At 40.3% G+C, this 24058-nt stretch overlaps 1 protein-coding gene across 4 annotated transcripts in view; it reads left to right on the top strand.

Moving 5' to 3' along the window:
- The window catches only part of CD109 (CD109 molecule), a 65090-nt gene that overhangs the window by 31107 nt on the left and 9925 nt on the right, over window positions 1–24058 (top strand). For 3 of the 4 annotated variants that reach the window (XM_083431127.1, XM_083431125.1, XM_083431128.1), the window contains 10 exons: window positions 3736–3849; window positions 4802–5020; window positions 6356–6497; window positions 7574–7750; window positions 11173–11254; window positions 12906–13134; window positions 14015–14180; window positions 15072–15262; window positions 16650–16805; window positions 16897–16962. In XM_083431127.1, coding sequence (XP_083287253.1) covers window positions 3736–3849; window positions 4802–5020; window positions 6356–6497; window positions 7574–7750; window positions 11173–11254; window positions 12906–13134; window positions 14015–14180; window positions 15072–15262; window positions 16650–16805; window positions 16897–16962 — 1542 coding nt within the window. The remainder of the gene's footprint in view (window positions 1–3735; window positions 3850–4801; window positions 5021–6355; window positions 6498–7573; window positions 7751–11172; window positions 11255–12905; window positions 13135–14014; window positions 14181–15071; window positions 15263–16649; window positions 16806–16896; window positions 16963–24058) is intronic. The other variant, XM_083431126.1, reaches the window with a different exon arrangement.

Genomic DNA, 24058 nt, shown 5'->3' with positions numbered 1-24058 from the left:
TGCAAATACACTTCACCCCTCTGTAGGACCCTGAGCATAGAGGTGTGATTTCATCTGCCAACAATACTATGTCCATGTGGTGGCGAGAAGATGCAGCTCAGAAACTGAGGGCATTCCAAAGGCGAAGGGCATCTTTTTCAGATATTTGGTGCCTTGAACTTTAACATTGCCTCAGCTGCCATTTAAACCACAGGGATGAGGAAAGCTGTGGAGGAGAACAGAGCAAGAGAAGAGAATTAGCACCAGGAAAAAGGCTAGAAGAGCCTTATTGTTCTAGAGAGAATAAGCCCAGTGGCAAGTTGGGTTTGTAGCCTATCCTTGCCTCCCAAGAAAAGCTTTCTCAAGAAATAGGAAAGATCCGGCGAAGGAAAAGACTGCAGGAAATAGTTAGGCACTAGAGGGCACTCTGATCTAAGAAAAAGAATAATAGGGTTAGGGTGAGTTGAAAGCATCCCTATAAAAACAGACTTTAAAATAAATACAACCTTTTGCTACTTTAGTGATGTGTCCTATTCCCTAAATAATATGGGATATCTCAGAACCCTAACTTCGTAATAGTGACGGATATCTCAGAGCCCTAACTCCGTAATAGCTGTTGGCTCGTGCTCTCAGGGCAGCAGAGCAGTGGAATGGCACTCAAACATTGGCATGTAGTTTGGCCCAAAAGCAGTTCTGCTTAATGTATTTACTAGATAAGGAGTTGGGAAGCATTATTAGGACTGCGCTCCTATATCTACTCTGAGAAAAAGTCCCATTGAACTTGCTTTTGTGTAAGGCTTTGTAGGATTGCACCATAAAGATGAATGAGCAGAAATGGCCAGTTTCTTCAACCTGGGTGTATTGATCTTGCTTAATCAGGCTACAGGCTGAACCTTTTGCAAACCCTCACATTACTACTGCCACCCCCCTCTAAAAGAGCTAGTGAGGTTTCAGGTCCCTGGCAAAAGAATCCACCAGGCACACTAGGGCAAAATTAGGGGAAATCCAGGAAGCTTCAATGATAAGGGGTATGCCAGCCAACTTGGAGGGAAATCAGAGAACAATGCTGCCATTTTTTCTTGCTAGTGTTTCTCTTGGCCTTCCTACCAGCTTGATGACCCCCCCCCCCCAAAAAAAAGAGACTCAATAAGAAAGCATTGCAGAGGCATCCCAGGCCTACTGTTATCTTTTTGAAGATCTTCCCTGTGCAGAAGTGGTGATTATGCTTCTGACTTGGCAAGTGCTGCTTTGGGAGAGAGAGGGCCCACAAATGTATTGCATGCCCAGGTGCAGGAAGCCTGTGCCTGGCAGGGCCCAGTGAATGATGACAAATAAAGATACAGGACAAAGTATTGGGTTCAAACAGACCACAACTTTATTGATTACAGATGTATGTAGGCTTTGGTGTAGGCAGTGGGTATGCACCCTAAATCAGTCAGCTCGACTGCAGGTAGAATAATGGTTCAGTTGGCCCTGGGTTAAGGGTTGCCCTATGATATACATCAGTTGCAGGCAGTCATACCAGGACTGCTATCTCGGCATCTGGACAGAAGCCCCATTGAACTTTAACAGGGTACCCTGTTTTTTTGGATCCCTTTAACAGGGTACCCTGTTTTTTTATAGAAGGGGACTTCTATCCCTTTAACAGGGTACCCTGTTTTTTTATAGAAGGGGACTGACTCCCAAGCCCTGCCTCCCACCAAGACTAAGGATCCAACCCAATGCCATATCTGCCAACAAGTTCTGTCAGTTTTCCAGCTGTTGTTGGACTCTAATCCCTCTCAGCCCCAGAAAGCATGGCCAGTGGTCAGGGAGGATGGGAGGTGTAGTCTCATCGACATCTGGAGGACCAGAGGTTCCCTCGCCCCGTTTTAGGATAAGGTAGTACAGTGGCACCTCGGTTTTTGAATGTAATCCATTCTGGAAGACCATTCAAGTTCCGAAACATTCGAAAACTGAAAACTCAAAACGGAAGCCTCAAAACAGAAATCTCAATATGGAAAACTCAATACGGAAGCCACGTTTCCGGTTCGACTTCAGAGGCACGTTTGAGCTTACAGTGTTCGCGTTCCAAAACGTTCATCAACGGAGACGTTTGAAAACCGAGGTACCACTGTATATAAGTTTATTTTTTCTTCTAAAATAAATTACATAAAAATGTACTTACTAGTGAAGCTCTTGAACAATATTCAGGATCAAATCTGATATTATAATCAAACAAGAAGAGTGGTTGAGGTTTGGGGTCCAGGCTTTCCATCTGGCAGTTATATATGAAAACAAAACATTTGATTATGAGAATACCTCATTCATGGATTTGGATCTGGATATTAACTTTTATTTCAAGCTCATTTGAGATTAAGGTCAATATTCCCTTTTTCCCTGAATGTTGTTTGGCAGAGACTGATCAATCCTGGTGATTTCTATGAAAGTGCACGCTTGGCTGAACGTGCCAACAGTTGAGTAGTCTTTAATAAATCCATAGCCAAGATTCCACTTCACTTCTCACAATGACTTAATTTCCCTCCTGTACATTGTTGGATTGCTCGGTTTCTATTTAAAGTTCCATATGGTGAAAACATGTTATACATTGACACATGCAAATAATATTTTTACAAAAACATATAACTGAGCACAGGCTTTATAGATACAGTGTTAATAAGCTTACAGGGCTTAGGAATGAGCCTTACCTGGTATTAATTAAAAATCTGTGATGGGTATAATTTCCTAGTGGGTGCTCCTTGCAAGCACAACATAATTCACAAGTGTGAATTGAGAACTTTGTATACAGTGAGTTTTTCTTCTTTTTCTGAGCATCAGTTTCACCCACCCTCTGTCTCACTCTACTGACCATATCACAGTCTATTTTGGAATATATTGACCGGTGGGACTGCTGCCTGAAAATATGGGGGAAAGCCATTCTTTATTCATGCTATCCCTTACACATGTGCAAAGAGCCCCAGTGGATTACAGGGTGGCCAACTTTTATTTTCAAAATATTAGTGATATGGGGGTAGAGATGGATTGAAGTTGGGCAGAAATGGTATATCAGCTTTGGAGCCTGGGATAATCTGGGTGGGGTGGACTTTGGCAGGATTTGGAGCTCAGTGCCTTTTGGATGCTAGTACTTACTGCCTGATATAACATAGCTCTTCTGGTCAGGCCAATCAAATAATATCTGGTTGGCAACCCTACTTGTATCACAACAGCTACAGTCTTTAACTTACTTTAATCAGAATGTGCTCAGTAAATTAGATTTTGCTCTTGAACCAGTGCCTAAAGTTATTCTAATACAGGCAACAGTAAATTCCTTTTTAAGTGTAGGAGACACGCCCCAAGAACTATCTCATACCGTAGCTATGCAAGGTTCAGGGGCTAAATGCTGTCCTGGGCATATAAGAGTGCCTTAGTTGTGAAAGAGACACATCTTTGTATGTGTGCGAGTTGCGAGATGGGGCAGCTGTGTTTTGGAGCCCCATATTCAATCTGTGCAGCTATATGTCAGCTTCTAGCATGCTGGCTGAGGTACTTCAAAAAGTGCACGACCTACAAAATTTGCTATGTGAAAGTTGCACCCCCCCCCCATTTCTTAGCATACTGATGTTTGTTTTTAGTCAATTAAATTCTAACTGGCCAATGGTCAAGGTCTGTTGTGAAAAGTTCTAATCAAAAACCATCTGCATTTAAATTGTATTCTGCTGAACAACTAACCTATACACCACAAGGGTTCACTGTTGTATAACTTTTTATATTTTTCAGTTAGAAGTCTTCCAGCCCTTTTTTGTTTCCTTAAACCTTCCTCCTAGTGTTACAAGAGGAGAAGAGATTGTTTTGGAAGCAAACCTCTTTAATTATTTGAAAGAAGGCACTGAGGTAAACATTCATTCATTTGTTCATTTTCTAATATTAGGTGGAATCCAATGGTGTCTGTACGTGAGCAGAATGGCCTTCTCACACAACAATTCACATTTGTTCTCTGCACCCTTGCCTGCATGCACCCAACCCTCTGGAGCAAATTTGTGTGTGTGTAGGGAGTGTAAGGTGAGGAGAGCAAGAGGAAGTCCTGTTGTGTGAGAGGAAGTCCATGCACACAATTTTGGATTTTGCCCATGATGTCTTGTAGTTGACTTATCTTTGTTGTTGCCAGCTCTTAGTTAACCTTTGCTGGGGTAGTTCATGGTCTTGCTGGAGCATGGATTCAGAGATAGACTGTTTAAGTCTGTTGGTTACTGACCCTAGGGGGTGGGGTGGGGAGTCATTTTGCAATCGGATTTTGTCGGGGGTTTTTTATTTGGCTTAGGCTGTGATCCTACGCAGATGTTCTAAGGAGTAAGCTACCTTGAACACAGTAAGAATTGCAGCTGAGTAAACATGCATAGAATCATGCTGTATGGATGGGCTTGGACAGAAGCACAGATTGAATTTTGATGCCAATTGAACTGTTTTTGGTACAATACAGAACGTTATAGCTAAGTGTGGCTTTGCCTTAGCAGAAAATGCCTCCATTTGCACAAGTTTCTCATGTTATTTTGCTCTTGACATTTACTCTGCACTTTCTTCTTTTCTCTGTCCTATCTCCTGATGTCATATTTGTCTCACTTTCCATTCTCCTAGTTCCCAGTTGCCCACCCCCTTCTTTCTTGTTTGTGTTTTCCTGAGTGTTGCTGGGTACTCTAAGGTTGATGTATCCTGGCGGGCCCACCCACGTTATAATTGGTAGTAGTCACATCTATGCAAAATTCTTTCTGTGCCTCCTGGTAAATGTCACATTAAATGTCTTTGTTAGTAGCACAAAATATATGTTAATTAACCACTTTTTTTATAGGTTACGGTGACCCTTGATACAAGTGACACCTTTGAAATCCTTATTGTTTCTAATGATATAAATGCCATGGGAAACCAGCGATCAGTATGGGTACCAAGTGAAGCTGCAAAGACTGTTATTTTTCCGATCAAGCCAAAGCAAATTGGAGAGATTCCCATCAGAGTGACGGCAATATCTCCCATTGCTTCTGATGCTCTTTTACAGAAAGTATTAGTGAAGGTAATTTAAATCATTATTTACACAAGCTGTTTGTCGGATGGATGAACCACTTTTAAAAGTTGCACACAGTTGATAATTAGTTTTAAGTATTTATGGGAAGTTTCTAAAGGGAGTGATGATCTGAGTGTTGTAAGAACCCAATTTGTGCTTAACTCTGGAGCTGTGTCTAGGTTCTGCATAGAACACGGAAGAAACATGGTCTCTATGCGGACAGGACAAAACTGAAGTGGGAAGACAGAATCTGATGAAAGGATTAGCAATATTGAGAAGGATAAACTTATTACTACAGGAAAATAATGATTCTAACAAATCTCATGTTGAAGGTTACATAATTAAATCTCAGCCATAACACATTTGCTGTGAAATAAGTTTCCTTGGTTTCTGAGGAAATTACATTAATGGAGCACTGCTTAGTACTGATATATCTAAAACCGGTGATAGTCAGTGTTTGCATTTGAGCATAGCTTGAGATGGAAGAATCTGTCAATTTTAGATTCTCTCTGTTCCTCATTTTTCCAATATTAAGTTCCCTTCTCAGCATAGTTAAGCAATATGTCTGAACCAGGCCACTCACACCACAGCTTCAGGTCTGCTGTTCACTTCCAGACCATGAGACTTGAAGCGCTTATTTCTGCACATAAAGGTATAATACACAAATACTAGAACTGTTTTGTAAAGTACGTGGCGCATTAATTTAGTAGATCATTGTTTATGAAGTCAGGCATGTTTATACAGTATCTGAACTGGCCCTTAAGGTATATTTGGGTTCCACATGAACCAAGACTAACATGGAAGTTGTGCACCACTTACAAACTACAGTGTTCAGCAGTATGTAATTGCAAATTGTTGAAATAAAAATGTGAAGAAGCTTTATGGTTGTTTTCTGCACAAAAATAGGCTTAAATTGTGCTCCTTGAAAACCTTCGCATTAAGCTATTAATTATTAGGAAGACCCAACTCTGTTGCAGAAAACTTCATGGCAGAAATTTATTAGTCTTGAAAAGAGTTTATATATTGTCATAAGATGCAATTTTGATAACTTGTTATTCAAAATTAATACTGCACATCAGCTCTTGTGAAGCAAAAATCCATGGGGATATGCATTGTTACATTTTTGCTTCATTTCCCAATATCGGCACTGCCAATGCAATCCTATACAAATGCCTACTCAGACATTATTTCCATTGAGTTCAGCGGTGCTTAATCCCAGCTAAGTCGATACAAGATTGCACTCTGAGATCTGTATAGGTCCCTGATACTGGGAGAAGTGCACAAAGAACTACCATACCTAATAACTTTTGGACATGCATCTAGTCTTTGTTTATATTTTCACAGGCTGAGGGATTAGAACAGTCTCACTCAGAGACAATTCTTTTGGACCTGTCCAAAAGAATAGGATTCGAAACAAAAAGACTGAACTTCACTTTTCCCTCTGATGTAGTACCTGGCAGCGAAAGAGTGCAAGTCACAGTTATTGGTAAGCATTTCACTCCTCTTACATTGTTTCATTTTGATGCCTGCTGGCAAATAAAAAGTAAATATGAAACTGAAATATCAGTAAGAGTGTACTCTAATTGATTGCTGAATTATTCAGCATGCAAGTTATTTTGTTACTGGTATGGTATCATGACTGGTTTTGAACAGATAAATTATCCCTTGCCTATGAGAATAGGTGGAAGCGTTCCACGTCAGTGAAAAGGAAATGCTGTGCAGGCTATTTCTCATATAACCCATTAATTTCATCCTCCTTTTTTATTGCTAACATACAGTGTTGAAAACTGAGATATGAAAGCTAGGAGCTAAATGGCACCTTAAAGCTAGGTTATGGGAATGTCTAGGCACGCTTTTTTATAACAATAATACAAAGCTGAAAATGAATGAACTGCAGCTAAAATATTATTTTCATTTTTCACATGGTCTAATCCTTTCATTGCCCATCACCCTAATATTCTTAACAGGGTCTCTTGTCCAGTCTTCAGAGAGTATTTGGAAGTGGGGAGCCAGAAAAAAGTCCTCCTTTCCTTCCACACTGCAGCTCAGAAACTGCTTGGGCTAATGAAATTCCCTGTTGCAAAATGTGCCTAGAACAATGGAAGTTTCAAACACTGCTAACATACTAGCATAGCTCTGTAGAGTATTGTATACCTGCTGGACATTTCTGGGTTTTTTGTTGTTGTTGGTCTTCAGTTTTATATGTTATTACCATCAAATTTTAAAAAGACATTGATTTATTATATTTTGTTTTATGTTGAGCTCCTAGTGGTCTCATATCCAGGAGATTAATCAGGTCTGCACTTGGTGAATTTCAGCAATGCTGCAGCCTCAAATACTCTTGGCCCATTCCCTAGACTCACATTATCAGCAGAAGTGATAAAGTGTACTGCATATGTATGATAATTTCAGTTATTGTGTGTCTGCTTCATTGAAGTGCATGAGTATATTAGGGTATCCTTTAGAAGTGATGCAAAGAAAACTCGCAAAGTGATTAACTCCACCTTCCACATTTTTCTACTGGCATTTCCATTACGTTGTCTTGTGAACTGTATCTTTCAGGAGACATCCTCGGCCCCTCTATCAGCGGTTTGGAGTCACTGATCAAGATGCCTTATGGCTGTGGGGAACAGAATATGATCAATTTTGCACCCAATATTTATGTTCTGGACTATCTGGCCAAAGCAGGAGACCTGAAGCCCAGACTTAAATCAAAAGCCATGTCATATATGAGAGAAGGTAAGAATCTGTTCTTGGAGAAGAGCCTGCCATTTAATGTGGGTTTCTATTAGGGTTTGATGGGAGAAATCATTCCTCCTGCATGGATTGCTTTCCCTTTTCCTTATACACGCCTCAGATGTGTGATGGTTAGATAGAGGGGCAGAATGGGCAGAAAATTGCAAACACAGAGACAATTGTGTGAGCCCTGAAAGCTTGCCAGTGGCAGCTGTCACAATAAGAAATGACCAGGACTGTAACACCTCCTGTAATGTGTGTAACAAGGTAATTCAAATTCTACATTGCCCACACACATGGTTTAAGCATAGTTTTGCAATAAACTCAGTTTAACTGTACCTTTGGAATCCTAATACAACTGGAAACATAAAAAGATAAAAAATCTGAAGAAGCTAGTTTTCTCACCCAAAACCATATTATCTGTTTCTTCTTTACTTAAGTAGAGTTGCGACATACACAGTCCTGACTTCCAAACTGCTCTTGCACCACACAGGTTGCATCCTTTTTGAACACAATTGGGCAGATTTAATCTCCAGTGTAGGACTGTTGACTTTGGTACTGTCATGTTACAACTAAATTTGGACTTGCATCCCAGATCAGTCTCCCACAAAGAAGGAACAAAGGCCACCGACAACAGAAACGGTTTTGTTTGCTTTGCTGAACTCCATGGGTTGTATTTGGCCTGACAACTGGACTTTGGCCACCCTAAAGTTACACAGTTAGTTTCAAAAATAATGAACATCTGTTTTTTAAGCAACTTCTTTGAAGTTTGCAAGCAATCTGTCACTCCCTGTAGATTGATTTATACTATCATAATGTTTTTAACTTCTCCAAACATTAGTTTCATTAAAGCTATTTTTAAATGAGTCATAACTGTATTGTTAAATTTGTCATTCAGTGATACACTGTTTAACTTAAATCATGCTTGGCTTTGGGATTTACAATGTTTCTTTGCAGTCTTTTGCAGCCAGAATAAAAGCTATCATGGAATAGCTTTGATTTTAAAATAGAAAAATACTTCTCTCCATCTCGTTTTCTTTTGTTTTGTACAGTTGCTTCTTATGGTCTTTTATACATTGTGATCATAGTCTACCCAGTGTAGCATAAAATAAACTTTATATCATATGTCTGAATTCCTAAAAAGTACAGGTTCCAAAACAACCTTTACAAATGTTTTTCTATACTTTGCTTGATTATTATGGATAGCTTTTTGTTATGCTACACTGTCAATAAAAATCATCCAGTACACCACCTTTTAAACTTTTCTAAGTTGGAACGTCTTTGAAAACAGTATACAATGTTCCTTTCTAAAGCTCGCCTAAAAGTTCAATCCTACACACTTTTGAACTGAAGTAACTCCCACTGTATTGGAAGGTGTTTGCACCCTAATGAGTGTGTTTGGGATTGCAGTTCATACTACAGTTTCTCACCCATACTCGTAAATGACTCAGTGGCCATTTCATGCATTACATTTGTAAGGTGTGCTTTTTATTTATGGAAATAACTGCTCTAAAAAGGTGAAATGTCAGTGCAACAGAGACAGGTATTGTATAGGGACACTCATCAGGAAATAGTGATTGGCAGTAGATTATAATTTTTTTTGGTGTATGTTCGTTGACTAACCCAGGTTTGCTTCTTTCTGTCTAAACTGTGAAATGTCTCTGGTGTGTCCTCTGTAGTTTATAATAATTGCTTCTTGACTGTCCAGTGGATCCATTGGTTCTTACTTTTCTTTTGGTAGGGTCATAGCATGTAACATGTGCTCATGACACAAAAGTAGTCCCATTAAGGTAAACTTGTGTTTTTCCTACATAGGAGATTATCTCTAGCCAAGTTGATTGTAAAATATGAAGTGACTCTAAATTACTGATTTACACACATTGAGATTATGCGTTGTATTCAACTAAGTTTTACTCTAGAGCAGACCCACCACTTAAAATTAATGAACACAACTAAGTTGGGTCCATTAATTTCAGTGGGTCTGCTTTGAATAAAACACAGTTGAATACCACCTTGTGGTTTTATTTTAACAGCCGAGTTATTCCTAAAGACTAATTCATTTGGTCATTTGATCACTTCATACAAGTATTTTTTTTAACACATTTTGAGATACGAGTTCCTGCCAGGTGGTGTTTATATGGGTTGGTGGTTTCAGTCTGTAAACTGTAGGGATTGACTCTAATCAAAAGGCATTACAAACATCTTAGCTTTAGTGCACAAACATGGTTCTCTTTTGGCCAGTTTGTTTTAAATCTGTGTGTGTGTTTGGGGAAGTATAATGGTGGTAATATGTAGTATGGATGATGTAGTTTAAAGTGCAAACTAGGAGAGATTATGCTTCCAAGCCCAGCCCTCTGATTTTATTATTTTCCTGCTGTTTGTTAAAGGGGTGCTAAGTGAATTGCACCCTTTATCTGGGTTGATTGATTTTAATATTCCTAAATATTTCCACCTCTGTCTCACTTCCAGAAATGCACTGGGTTGGCTCAGCAGGTGTGTTTTACGCCAGACCAATCTCCCTGCCCCCTCACCCCTCTCTCTCCTGGTACACGACAGTGATCCCCACCCGCCAATTAGATAGTGCAGCTGCTCTGTTCTACTTGGCAAGCTTCTGCCCACTTCTTTCTTCTGCTGATTTTTCACTTTCAGATTGGGAGCAGAGCTAGCATAATATATATGGGATTAAAAAACAAAACAAAATCCAAGACTTCAAGAATACTCAGGAGAGATAGATATATGGGACTATCATGGTTCAGATAACATGGGTTCTGTTAGTAAGATTACACAAGTCATTCACTTTATCTGCTCCCATGCACGCTGAAGAGTAAAATGTGAGTGTGATTCCCTGAATACAGTTTTAAACTAGAAAAGTATATTTCACATTTCACTTTATCATATAAGGTCCCTGGGTAAGCGCTTCTCAGAATCAGTTTGTTAGCAGTGGGAATAATAATTGGGCTTCGTGATGAAGGAGTTAAGTACTTTGCCCCTGAAGCTTGCTAGCTGACCTTCGGCCAGTTGCCTTCTCTCAGCCTGACCTACCTCACAGGAGTGTTGTGAGGATAAAATGGCAGGTGGAGTGGGATATAAATGTAATAAAAAACATAAATCAGTATTTGAATTCTTTCTGTATAATATTCCAATTCAGCCTCCCATTACATTACGTACATCAATTAGTGCATCAGCTTTTTGATTATCTGAGACTGTAAACCCGCTGTAATAAGGAATTTTTCATAGATCTTGCTTTTTATAAGACACTACTTTGTAGTTGAGATGCATTATTCAACCAAGCATGAGTAGCAGTTTGGTTCCTATAAGGTTTAGCAATTAGTCTGTAGTGGATGCCTAGCTGGGAGGTGATAAACCTATTGAATAAACTTAGCCCAACTGTCATACGATGCTGTTCTCATCTTTCATTTCTCCAGGATACCAAAGAGAGCTTCTGTATCAAAGAGATGATGGTTCTTTCAGTGCTTTTGGAAACAAAGACAACTCTGGCAGCACGTGGTAAGTGTTCAGTAAACAACGTGCATCTTTAATAGTCTTGAAGTTAGCAAGATGCATCAATTATGTTTTGGTACAGCAACCAACTGCCAAAAACAGAGTCATGTACTAGTCTTAAGTTATTATAATTCTTAGAACTGGATGTGTACACCCGTGACTCACATCCTAGGTCCTTGTATGCAGTTCTTGCATATTACCCAGAAAATGTATAAAATGTAGTTGATGTCTGCAGATTCCCCAAGGATGAAGATTACAAGTTTTAATAGCTGCACAGCAAGTACTAGGCATAAAATGCACATACAAAGTCACTAAGGCAAATGGGAATGGCTGCACCTACAGGCTAGTATAGCTTTTCTTCTCCCAACTCCAGGCCATGTTGGTGCTAAGTTTGCTGCTGCTGTATTTGCAGCTAGATCATTCATCTGCCTTCCCATCTTTCACCTAGGGGCATTTGCAGGTGTTTGCATGCAATACCGCTGCTCCTTTGACAATCTGATTGTTGTTGGTGGCAAGGGAAAAAAATAGAGAATTTCTGGATGCCAAGTTCTTGTTTTGGGTCAAGTAATCTTTGGTGAGAGAACCCCACCAGAGATTTAAAATTATGCAGCAAAGTAAAGCATAGGAATATAGGCTGTTAGACCTTTAAAATATGCTCTGTTGAGTTCCTTCCAAAGCCCCCCTGTTCCCCTAGCATAGAAAAAGACCACATGTTTGGTAAGATAGAAATACTTTACTTACAAACTCTCCAAAAGTCAGATTCATGTGCTTTTCCTTAGTTAGAAAACACAAGCAGTAATTGCCTTAGCTACAGTGGTGAAAGTTCCTAAATTATAGAGATAGGAACACAAGAAAGGCTTGTTAGAGCCATGCAATGTTAGCTGCAGCAGCCAGTTCAGACATCACATGTTGAGCTTCTAAGGTAGACAGTGGGACAAAAATAGGCTTGATTACCTTCCTCCTGAGGTGAAGGGAAGTGACCTAGCTAAGCCTGGCAGGACAGCTTACTCTGTGGCATCAACTCCTTCATGCATTAATTAGAGTTATATGAGGCTGGTTATCCCTCAAATATGTGGGTCTGGGTGAGTGTCGTAGGTCACTAAATTTCAGGAGAGGGGTGGAAAGTGAATGATCTGGCTTTAAAGGTTGGAATGCTTGGTTGCCATCTGCTACGAACTCTTGCAGGATGAAGCATTTGTTCTGACTTCACACTGTAGTTCTTGCATTGTAATTTGGCATATCCGTGCTCTCTCAATAGAAAAAGATGCTGGCTATTTCCAAGTATTTCTTTTTAAGAGCTGCTTTGCATGTTTCACGCTTGAGAATTTTTTCATAATGTTGTAGAATATGCCCTAAATACTTTTATTTATTTATCTGCACTCAGAGTTTGCATTTCCACTGAAGAGCACAGAGGAGCTTACATATGGTTCCCATATGGTCTCCTATTCAGACAGTTTACAAGGCCAGACATGTTCATGAAAATATGTAATAAACAAATTGTACCAATTGTATGCAATTAGCACATGCAAGGCTTGTTTTAAGCCTTCCAGTGCATATATTTGTGATATTTTCTTAAACACATTGTGCAAGTTAAATTAAAGAATGAGATCTGTGGATGTGTTTAATTCCTACATATTTATTCTTCACTTCTCCCTAGGCTGTCAGCTTTTGTGTTAAGGAGTTTTATTCAAGCTCAGCCATTCATAGATATTGATTCATCTATCCTGGAGACAACAGCTGCTTGGATTGTTAGACATCAGAAGCACAATGGGGAATTCCAGGAGCCTGGGAGAGTGCTGCATACTGAACTGCAAGGAGGAACTAACAGCTCTGTCTCTCTTACTGCTTATATTATGACTGCACTATTAGAGTACCAAACAGATAAGGTAGTTATAATCATAGAAGCCAACTCCTAGGAGCTGAGGTTCCTTTGGCGCCCCTAATAAAATATTTGAAGGGGCCAGGCCTCCCCAAAGTTGACGGGTGTTGGTGAATGTGTCCATCAGACCAAAAAAGGTTGGTCAGTCCTGATTAAAGGAACAGCTAGACAAAGGACTTATCCACACTTACTTTTCCTTTGCTCTTTCCAGGCAACGGTTCGCAATAGCTCTGAGATTGAGCACCTCCTTTTTTTGTTCTGGAGCTTTCCCTGAGAAACCTGCTCTTTGAAGCTGAATTGGAGTAAGTGTTAATCTGCGGAAAACCTGAATTGATGTTGCTCTAATTAAGCTTTAAAGAGGAGGCTTTTGTTGAGAAACTCCACCTGGAGGCAAAAGGTAAGTGTGAATAAGCCCAAACTCTGTCCAACTTGGGCTTGCATGTTAAGAAGGATCTATTATATTTCTGTTAGACCAGGAATGGGTTATCTTCATTTTTATTTTCATTTATCTTCAAAATGCAATTTGCATTTCCCCTTTCATTGCATATTTTCTGTTGTGTGGTTTGCATGATCTGTGCTGGAGGTGGGCAAGGAGCTATACAAGGCACTGAAATCTCCCCATCTCCACTAAGCATCACCTGAGATTTCAGCAGCTCTTGCCCACACCCTTTCAAGCATTTTTTCAGCCATAAAGGCTAGAAACTTGTTTTTAAAAAGAAAGCTAAGATTCTCAGACCACTGGATTTATGTGATCAAGCCAACATTCTCTGGTTTTTTGTGGAATTACAGCATATACACAACCCTGACATTAATGTATGAAGATTGCAATTTAACATTTGCTTGGTTAAAGGGAGTTCATAGCTTATTTCATATCTTTCTTTCTGCAGTATGATTATGCTATAAGAAAAGCACTGGACTTTCTGGAATTTAAATTAAGTGAAGGCATATCAGATAATCATACGCTTGCCCTTGTGACTTACGCTTTATCGCTGGCAAAGAGTGCGGAAGCAAAGCGAGCTCTGGACCTGCTGAATGAGAGATCAGAACATCAAGGTAGAGTAAGACAACTGAATTTACAATCGCAGATGGTACAAACACTATGGTAGTACAGGGTTCTCATACTTTCTAGCCCCAGGATCCATATGACATAACTGAGGTCCACCAGTCATAAAATGGTGGTGCAGGGGCCAAACCAGTCACAAAATGGTGGCAGATGGAAGCAGAATTTGGCATGGGTTTTTTCCTCTCACTTTTTAAATTTCCTTCAACACATTCTCTCCCTCTTTCCCATCAGAGGAGGGAGATCTCCCTTCCCTTCCCTTACCCCAAACATGTCTATCTTCCAGCCATGGCACTTATTGTGGGGTGAGGCAGGCAAGTGAGGAGGCACTGGCCAGGCTGAGGCCCACCTGAAAGTGGCTTGTGGTCCACTGGTGGATCCCAACCCACTGTCTGAGAAACGCTGTGTTAGTATAAAGAAAGTGTCAATCAAATCTATAGAACCTGAGATACAGCATTATTTATAACCCTCCCCAACAAAACCCTAGTTATAAAGGTGGTCACTGTTTTTAATTTTGAGAATATTAGGAATGCTTCTGGAACTTAATTTGAGCTTTGTAGGCTTCTCCTTGAATAAACAAAAAGTGGATTACTGCCTTTCTTTTATTTGATAAGTCAATAAGTTTTTATTAATTTGCCCATGCATGCATCATACTCATTTTCAAGTGGCACCTGCAACAAAATGTTGCCATGTGGAGTGTTCCTGTTCAGGATTCTAGCTAGGCAGCCATGCTCTTTTCAAAATAATTGATATTTGAAATGGTTGACTGTATGTGGACTTCAGACTATTATAGTTTCTTAGTTGTGAAAGGATTATTATTATTATTATTATTATTATTATTATTTTGTTGCTGCTATGTGAAAAGTTTATTCTTCTTTTTCCAGAAGAACTCAGATTCTGGATATCACAAGCTTCTCAACTGTCTGATTCCTGGCAGCCTCAGTCTGTAGATATTGAGGTTGCAGGCTATGCTGTTTTGTCTCATGCTAAACAACAGAGATTATTAGAGGGGATCCCTATTATGAAGTGGTTAAGCCAGCAAAGAAACCACCTGGGAGGCTATTCTTCTACACAGGTTAGAGAGTCATCTTTACAAAATTTACTGTTGTTGTCTTTTCATAATTAATATTAGTCTTTTTTTGTGGCTCCAGCCATGGAGTTTCTCTTTTAAACCTTAGACAGGAAACTTCGAAAAGCACTGTTTTGAACTTGTGATAAATTAACTGCTTGGTAATTGGTTTCTAAATGGCAAGGAGTTCATTTGTTTTTGAGGATGAAAGGAAGAAATGCTTGATTCTTCAAGGGAGCCTGTCAGTACCTTCTACAAAATGCATGCCAAAGCCACAGCCTGATTGCTAACAGGCCCAGAGCATTGTCTGTGGACAAATGTTGCAGCAAAGTAGGGTTTGATGTGACCAACACATGAATGGAGAATCCCACCTTGAGTTCTGTGACGAAAGAAAGGTGGGATAGAAGTGAAGTGAAATGAATTCATTACTGATGGGTATTTGCTACTTGGAAAAACTATTTATCAAATCATTAAAACCTAAGAAAACACTTAACAGATTGCTCTTTGATAATTAGAAGGCTTTCCAATTGGTCTCTTCCAGATCTCTTGGGAGTCTTCCATAAAAATGAGTGTGAGCAAGTGTGGCATAGTAGATAGAAAACTGAATTTGGATTGAATTCCAAACTGAGGTTAGGTCTGAGCGTACTCCATAATGATGTTTGACCAATTACTTTATCTAGGATCATAGAATTGTAGAGTTGGAAGAGACCATAAGGGTCATCTAGTCCAGTCCTCTTTTACTCAACTGGGGCTTGAACCTACAACCCTGAGATTAAGAGTCTCATGCTCTACCAACTGAACCATCAATATTAGCAACAAACTGGCACAGCCCATTCCATGTTCCATGATTGTTCAGTGTTAGCATTCTAATTCCTGCAATTATTTTTATGCAGCAGTTTCTCATGCTGGGCTTTGCCCTCCCTGTCCCTTTTCCTTATTAGAACTTTAAACTTTTGTATAAAGGTGACTTGTCAAGCATTTGTCATGCAACGATTATAGTTTTTAAAGATCAGGGCAGATACTGTCCGGTGCTCTGCCTAGCTTCTTTGGGCAGCAAGCAGAAGGAACAAGGAAGTCCACCACCCTGTTCAAGTATTCAGTCTGGGTGCCAATGCATATGTGAAGAAGGGAGAAGGAAGATTGCATCTGCCAGCCTCATCTCCCATTCCTTGTGCCCATGGGTCCTATGTACTTACATTCAGCTATGAATAGGCTAGAACAGAACTCTGGCTGGCTATAGCATTGGTCCAAACTACATGTTTGGAGCAGCGGTTCAGAGACTCCTGTGTGTCTCAGCTCAAAGAGCAAAACAATCCAACTGTTAAGGCAGGCTGGAACCTACTTACTTTAGAGGCATCCATATTAAACAATTTGTTCTTGCTTCTCTATACAGGACACTATAGTGGCCCTACAGGCTTTGAGTGCCTGTGCAATGCTTACTACTGGCATTGAAACAGAAATGGATGTAACAGTCAGTCCATCTAGCGAAAACGATCCAGTTGTGTTCAGAATTAATAATGAAAACCGCTTACTTCTCAAGACCAAAGAGGTACTGTAGTAAAGCAGCCCTTCTGTTTTCAGTGCATGCATTCTGTTCATTGTGCTTTTTTGAACATGCTAATACTCACCATTGTTTTTAGGTTGCAGCTACACAGCCAGTGGGAGTTACAGTTTTTGCAAGCGGCCGTGGCTTGGGACTCTTCCAGGTATGTGATGTTGCTTTTGTGGAACTCTCTTTTCAGAAGGCTATTTGAACTAGAAACTACGTTCAGAGGTGGATTTAGGGGTGTGCGATTGGCTCACCCGCACTGGTCGCTGAGCTAACGGGGCGTCACAACAGTGATTTAGAACAGAAGGCGGGTGGGGGTGCCAGATTTTGGCATTGCACAGGATGCCACTGAAATTTGAAAGCCCTAAGTCCACCATGGCTACTTTTAAGTTGGATTACATTTTCATTTTCAAAAGTGGACTCAACATTATGTGAACTAGGCCACTTACTAGAGTCCCTGTGACTTAATTAACTTGGATTTTTCCAGTGTGTTTTATCTGCTCCTTGTACTGGACTCTCTTAAAGCGCTCTATCATTCAATTATAACAATCATATGATAACTAGTAAGGCTGTCCATAACATAAAGAATCTATGGCTTGGTTTTTAATTCCTGTGGGCAGATGACCTTCACCCAATGGAATTTTTCCATCCCTTCCCTCTTATTTGTGTTTGGCTACATTTATGTTTGGTATCTGCCACCATTTGTAGATGCTGCCAGAAGAGATAATGTTGTTTGTAGTTTGAAGGTGGCAAGAGTGCAGAATATAGGTTAGCGTAGAAATCCAATACCTTTATCACATACTTTTGTCTTTAATTCCCATAGAAGGTATTAAACTGAGTGCATAAATTACATGAATCACTTTCCATGATGACTTGAATTCTGTGCAACAAACAAACTAATCTGCAGCAGATAAACAGTAATCAGCCATTCATCAGCTGTAATTCAACACTGGCGGAAGTCGAAGAGTAAACTATATGTTATTCCTGTAAAATCTCAGTAAGAGATCAGAGCATTGTAAATTGGAATTATTCTGGTGTGTGCATTTTCATAAATGCTGTTTCTGATTACCATAAAGTTCAAATGTGTTTGAGAATAATTTCAGTTCCAGCAGTGGAGGCCAAGAATTCTGTCGGTATCACAGAAGGCAATTGCTTGCTCATCCATCATATTTGAAGGTAGTGGAGTTAGCAGGAATTGTTTCCAACAACAGTCAGACTGCTAAAAGTTAACAACAAATGCAAAATATCACAAGCTTCTTTTTAAATAATGAACCTATCAGACTAATTTTAAATCTAGAATTAATCAAACATAAGCATTCTGTTATGGGTTTAAATTTATTGCAACAATAAATTGACTTCAAGCACTAAGTACATAAGGGACGCGGGTGGCGCTGTGGGTTAAACCACAGAGCCTAGGGCTTGCCGATCAGAAGGTCGGTGGTTCGAATCCCCGCAACGGGATGAGCTCCCGTTGCTCGGTCTCTGCTCCTGCCAACCTAGCAGTTCGAAAGCACTAGCTGTTCGAAAGTGCAAGTAGATAAATAGGTACCGCTCTGGCGGGAAAGTAAACAGTGTTTCCGTGCACTGCTCTGGTTCGCCAGAACTGGCTTAGTCATGCTGGCCACACGACCTGGAAGCTGTACGCTGGCTCCCTCGGCCAATAAAGCAAGATGAGCGCCGCAACCCCAGAGTCCGCCACGACTGGACCTAATGGTCAGGGGTCATTTTACCCTTTACTAAGTGCATATGTACTTGTTTCCTAACAGTAACATTTATCCTATGCATATTTCCCCTTAAGATTTTTCCACTTGAACGAATGGAGTTTACACATAATTAAGTGTGGATAGGATTGTCTTGTTACTTTTTAAGTGGCATTGGCTACCATCACAAGTGGTAGCCTTATGATATTAGTGGGGCCTGACCCTTCCAGGCTTACATGGCTTATCCTTACCCCTAGGTCATTAGAGACTCAGGAAATCTGGTACAGCTTGGCACTAACGTTTCTTTGACGAAGTAGGAGATTCCTGTAGCTGGGGGGCAGAGCAAGGCAGATGGCTGGAAAGCCATTATTTCCACGACTATAGCAAAAACAGATTTAAAGCACGGGTCTTCCATGATACAGTTCCAAGACCCTGCACTTTCTCGTCTGTAGTTTGGCAGAGCAAAAGAAATAAAGACTTCTGGAATAATTTCATCCAATACAGTTTGGGTTTGCTGGAACCACCTCCTGTCTTTCCTTTTACTTGGCAGGAATCCTGCCGAACGAAAAAGAACTGTGATACCCTTCAAAGGGTTATTTCCCCCCGCCACTTCAGCCCACAAGCTAGATCTGCTTTTCATCTGCGATATGAAATCGCATGTGATTATTACCATCTTTCTTTCTTTTTGCTATATTAATTCCCTTATCCTGTGAGCCATTGCTGCAAAGCAGCAGCTCATATGTTCTGGCATACGCATCCCAACCCTGGTGTGGCAGAACAATTTGTCCCCTCCTGTTGAAGCTCAGGCCAAGGGCTACCACAGCTGTTCCCAATGGCACTTCTGTGCCGGTGCCCTTGCATGGCACAGCTATTCTGCACAAGGAGCTTGTGGAAGGTTGGGTGGGGCTTGACGATACTCCTCCAGAGGCATCCTGCAGATTGCTCCTCACTTCCAGAGCCCTTAAACGTGACACAGCCTAGTTTTCTTCTTTAAATAACAGCAAAATGAGTAATAGGAGGACATCTTCGTCCTACTCACCACATGCAGGAAACATTTCTATCCTGTTAAAAGGCTCTGGGTTGTAAAAACTCTTTTTTGTACTTAAGGCTGAGCAGCTGTGCAGCAGCTAACCAAAGGAGTCGTCTGATAGCAAATAAGAGTTTGATGAGGAAGCACGATAGTGGCCAGCCACATTTGGTAACTGGTGCAGGTCCTCTGTTGGAAGGTCTTCACAAGATGCTGCTCACCAACAAAATGCAGATTGCCAACCATGTGTAGCCAACTTGTTAAAGGGATCAGTAATTCCCCCCCCCCCCTGATTTGTGCCTGTTTGGAACTGCAGAAACAGTGGGACTGGGTTGGGAGGTACCTGGGAGGCTCCATTACAAGTTTCCCCCCTCCATTCAGTTCTGTGGAGACCTTCTGGTGATTGATTATTGCCTCTCTCTTTGCAATTCTAATAACACAGGCCTGATTTTTAGGAGATCTATCTATTCCTAAGTATCTTATATCCATCTGAGTATTATTATTATTTTCCTTACCAGGTGTCCCAGCATCTTTATTGCCTTCTGGTTTGAAACTTTATTTATCTTGGATTTTAAAAAAAATATCAAAATCAAAGGCATAGCTGTTATGCTCTTTGTGTCTACTGTTGATAAACTTACGCAGCAAGCTTTCCTGTTGGCTGGAAGAAAGCATCCTTAATTAAACTCTTCACTGTGAAATGGGCTGATCTAGCTGAAACCCCTGGCAATGTCATGCCTGACTTCCAGAAGCCCTTTCTTTTGTTTTGGATACTAACATCTGTTCCATGCATATACCTGCAGCAAAGTGAGGAACCAAATTGGTTTTAATTAATGGGCCTTGTTGTTTTAGTCAAGATGGACATGCTTATTTGGGGTTGTATCCAACAAAGCTGTCCAGTTCATGCAAGAACATCTGCTTGTGCAGCAAAACTTCTCCTTTTTCTCTCCTTTCCTCCATGTGCCCCCCAAATCAGTTCTGGGGATTCCCCCGACCTTCTGCAGCTGACTTGTGCTTCCACAAGCAGAAGTCCTTGTGTTAACAGAACAGCCTTGTTGGATGCAACTCCCTGAAATTAGGGTTTTAACTCTGCTTAACCAAATTAAATATACTTTGGACTTCTTAACACACTGGACATTGACAGGGCTCCCTTGAGATAATACCCATCTGGTTTTATGAGGTTGTTTATGACCCATTTTTACAGGTTCTTGCATTTGTTGTTTTTATATGCAAGTTAGGCTGCATGCACAGTTACCTGAGACTTAGCCCCATTAGTCTTACTTTTGAGTAGACACGTGCTGGATTGTGCTGTTAGTTAACATTCCATTTCCTTCCTCAACACTCAATTTAACAGCCAAATAAAATACTTTGGAGAAGAAACTCCTGCTGAAGATAACCCTTTAGCATATACCTCCATCCAGACATCTGTTTGCTATGATCAGAGGCTTAAGAATAAACATAGGAAAGCAAAGGATTCCTGGACTGGTAGGAGATTTTTCCAAATACTTGACACATTTCAGATGGAATATTGCAAGGACTGCCGCCAGATTTTTTTTTAAAAAAACACTTAATAAGGCTGCCAGTGACTGGCGTTGAAGATTGCTGTGTTGCTGTCAGTAGTTGCTGGAGTGCAGTTTGTCCTGCTATTTCATTAGTGTGCTAGGAGCTGCTGTGCTTCGTGGAAGGAACAGGAGCCTCTTTGGGGTCAGAAGTTGGTAAGCTTAGTTACACTAAGTGTTACAAACACTGAATTCCAGCTATCCGTCAGTGTTCCTGGATAGTCCCTTTCAGTGTGCTGTTTTGCCACAGCAGCTTCCTATTTATTTTGGCAATTTTTATTTTATTTTAGCTAAACCAGTAGTGTGGATCTAGAGATGATCCAGGAGTCTAGAATGTATTTTGCCCCACAGCCAGAACATGACTTTTGCCAAGCAAGACTGCTGGCCTTTCCACACAATTAAACAAAAGAGTGTCCCCAGCCATCCTGATCCATCTACAGTTTGCAATGTCCCCATCTGTATATAAAAATATGAGGAACTTTGCTTCAGACTATGCTGCACCTTAAAGATTAAAAAAACCCCAAATCCTAAAGTTTACATAATGGGGGAGGAGGGCCAATTTGGGTTTTGCCACTTAAAGCAAAGTGTAAGGATGAGCACGCCAGTGTTCAGGTTAGGCAGCTGGAAACACTCAACAGTCCCATAATTTCAAACAAATAAAAACATTAACTAGGAAGATCACAAAATAGTACAGACATGAATTCAGTTATTGAGATGTGAGCGTTATCCAGTAAATGCCCAGACACTCACACTTACATCCAGTTACAAAAAACAATGCCTGCACAATCTGGAGAAACTATCACATTTTCCCGGATACAAAACATTGTATATTTAAGTGCTTGTAAAATACATTTGCCCTAGAACAGAAGTGCAATCTTAAGGGAAGGTGGTTTGTTCCCAGAAAATGTGTAGCAAATGTTCGCATATTGTAGAAAAGGTCTGCAAGACCTTAATTAGTTTTGCGGTCCTCACAAACCCCAGTGTTGGCAGCTGTGGGTACTTGTGTGTGTGAATTGTGAAGGGCTGGCTGTACACTGGATGCATCTCTGTCTTCTAAACCACTATATAGATGTGCCCTACAAAATGAGTCAGTAAATGCTCTTTGCGTGTGGTATGAAATCTTGCTTTGCACCGTATGCAGCGGAGAAGGAAGGAGTTTTTCCATTCCTGAGTGGATACTGTAGTCAGGTAAATCATATTCAGTCACTCCTCTGTGAGCCTTTCTTTCTCTGTGCGCTTTTCTTTGTCCAGTACCAAGAAGGAATGGAAGATTAAACATGAAGCTTCTTTCAATTAAATGTGTCCTTAAGGGGTCATCAGTATATTGTTTCAGATGTTCCTGTGCTGCTGGTAAATTCTTACCCGTTTGCTTCTCTTGGCAAATACTAAAACAACAGCTTTTAGGTGTTGACAAATTGCTGATTTGCTTCCAGCTTGATTTGACCAAATTCACAACATGCCTCCAATAAGGAGAAAGCATGTTCAACATTTTTTATTATTTTGGGATCCTGATGGGCTTCTTTTGAGGCCTTAGGAGTGGATGTTTTCAGTCAGAAACAGTGATGTGTTTTACCTTCTTTGCTTTTTTGAGGGGGCGGGTCTTTATATATTACAGCAGTTCTGTATTTAGTTTCCTTAACTCTGAGAGGATATAAACTAAGGGACTACCTACATATTATATGCTAATGTGTGCATTGCCACAAGTAACAATTTTGTTTTTTGAAGAGGGAACTATGCATTGTTCCATAGCACCCTTCCCCTCCAATTTTATCTCTGTAGGTTTCTAAATGCTTTTACAAACCTGCATTTTGAACCTCATGAGTAGAGGACACTGATAGACATAGATTAATCAGGGGCTGTTCCACACTTTGGCTTGTGCCATGCTTAGAAAGCATGGGTTCGAGGGGTTTTCACCTTGCCCATCTCCTTTCCAAAGGAAATCCAGCTGTTTAGCAATAGATCCGAACAAATGTCAATCCGCAGAAAACCCAAATTGCTGTTTGCTCTGATTGAATGCTAAAGAGTGATTTTGCCTGGGGGGGAAAGCAGTGGGACAAGAGGAAGTGTGGCTAAGCCCTTGGTCAAGCACCCCACATTCTCTGGTTGCTTCTCTTGCTTGCCTCCTACCCACATGATCTCTCTACATTGGGTGAAACAAAGGAAGACTGAGTTGCTTTTATATAAAGCAGGGAGTAGAGAAAATGATCTTGGAAAAGAAACTAATGGAGAGTAAATATTTATCTGTTGTAGTCTCTTGCTATGGATGTAATGGATATTTTCCCTGAAGAGGGTTAATGGAATGGAATACTTTTATTTGCAGCATATGTACTGTGTATATGTATAGTAACATATAGTAAGCCTTCAATAACACTTGATTCCTAAGGTGACTAGTATTTACATTAGTAAATAACACTTAAGATTTTACTGTGGAAGGATTCGTGTTTTGGAAGCAACCTTTATTTCTGGATGGTTTCATGTTTTGCAATAAAAGAGAGAGATAAGGAGGTTTTTTGGGGGGGGGTAGTCATATGACCTATGCTATATTATAAATTTATTATTTTAATGAATTTCTTCTGAGTTTCATTCCTGGGAAATCAGTTCCAACTTTTCTTTAATACAGTGGTGGAAAGCCAGCCTGTGAGCCTAATTAGGCCCAACAAACTCTCTAAATTTGACATATGAAGCCATTTCGGGCAAACCACACATACCTGTCAGTTACCGGAAGCTGTATGTCATGAGGTGTAGAGATTTGCTATCTATGATCTAAGTGTTATGATTAGCAATAAAGGATCTCTGATATGGCGTCAAGCACCACAGTTGTAAGATGGGAGATAAGCCTCTGCCTGCCCTAACTGTCACCCTTGCTCAATGTCTGGGTGAGCTGATAGGAAATTTAGCAATAAAATTAAAATAAAGAGTCAAGATCCTATGTTTTTGCATGCAGAAGTGTTTTTATGAGAAAGTATTCTG

Source organism: Podarcis tiliguerta (genome assembly GCF_965153285.1).
Source record: "Podarcis tiliguerta genome assembly, chromosome: 3".
Lineage (NCBI taxonomy): Eukaryota > Metazoa > Chordata > Lepidosauria > Squamata > Lacertidae > Podarcis > Podarcis tiliguerta.
The sequence above is the reverse complement of the archived record's forward strand: the minus strand, read 5'-3'. Positions and strand labels throughout refer to the sequence as shown.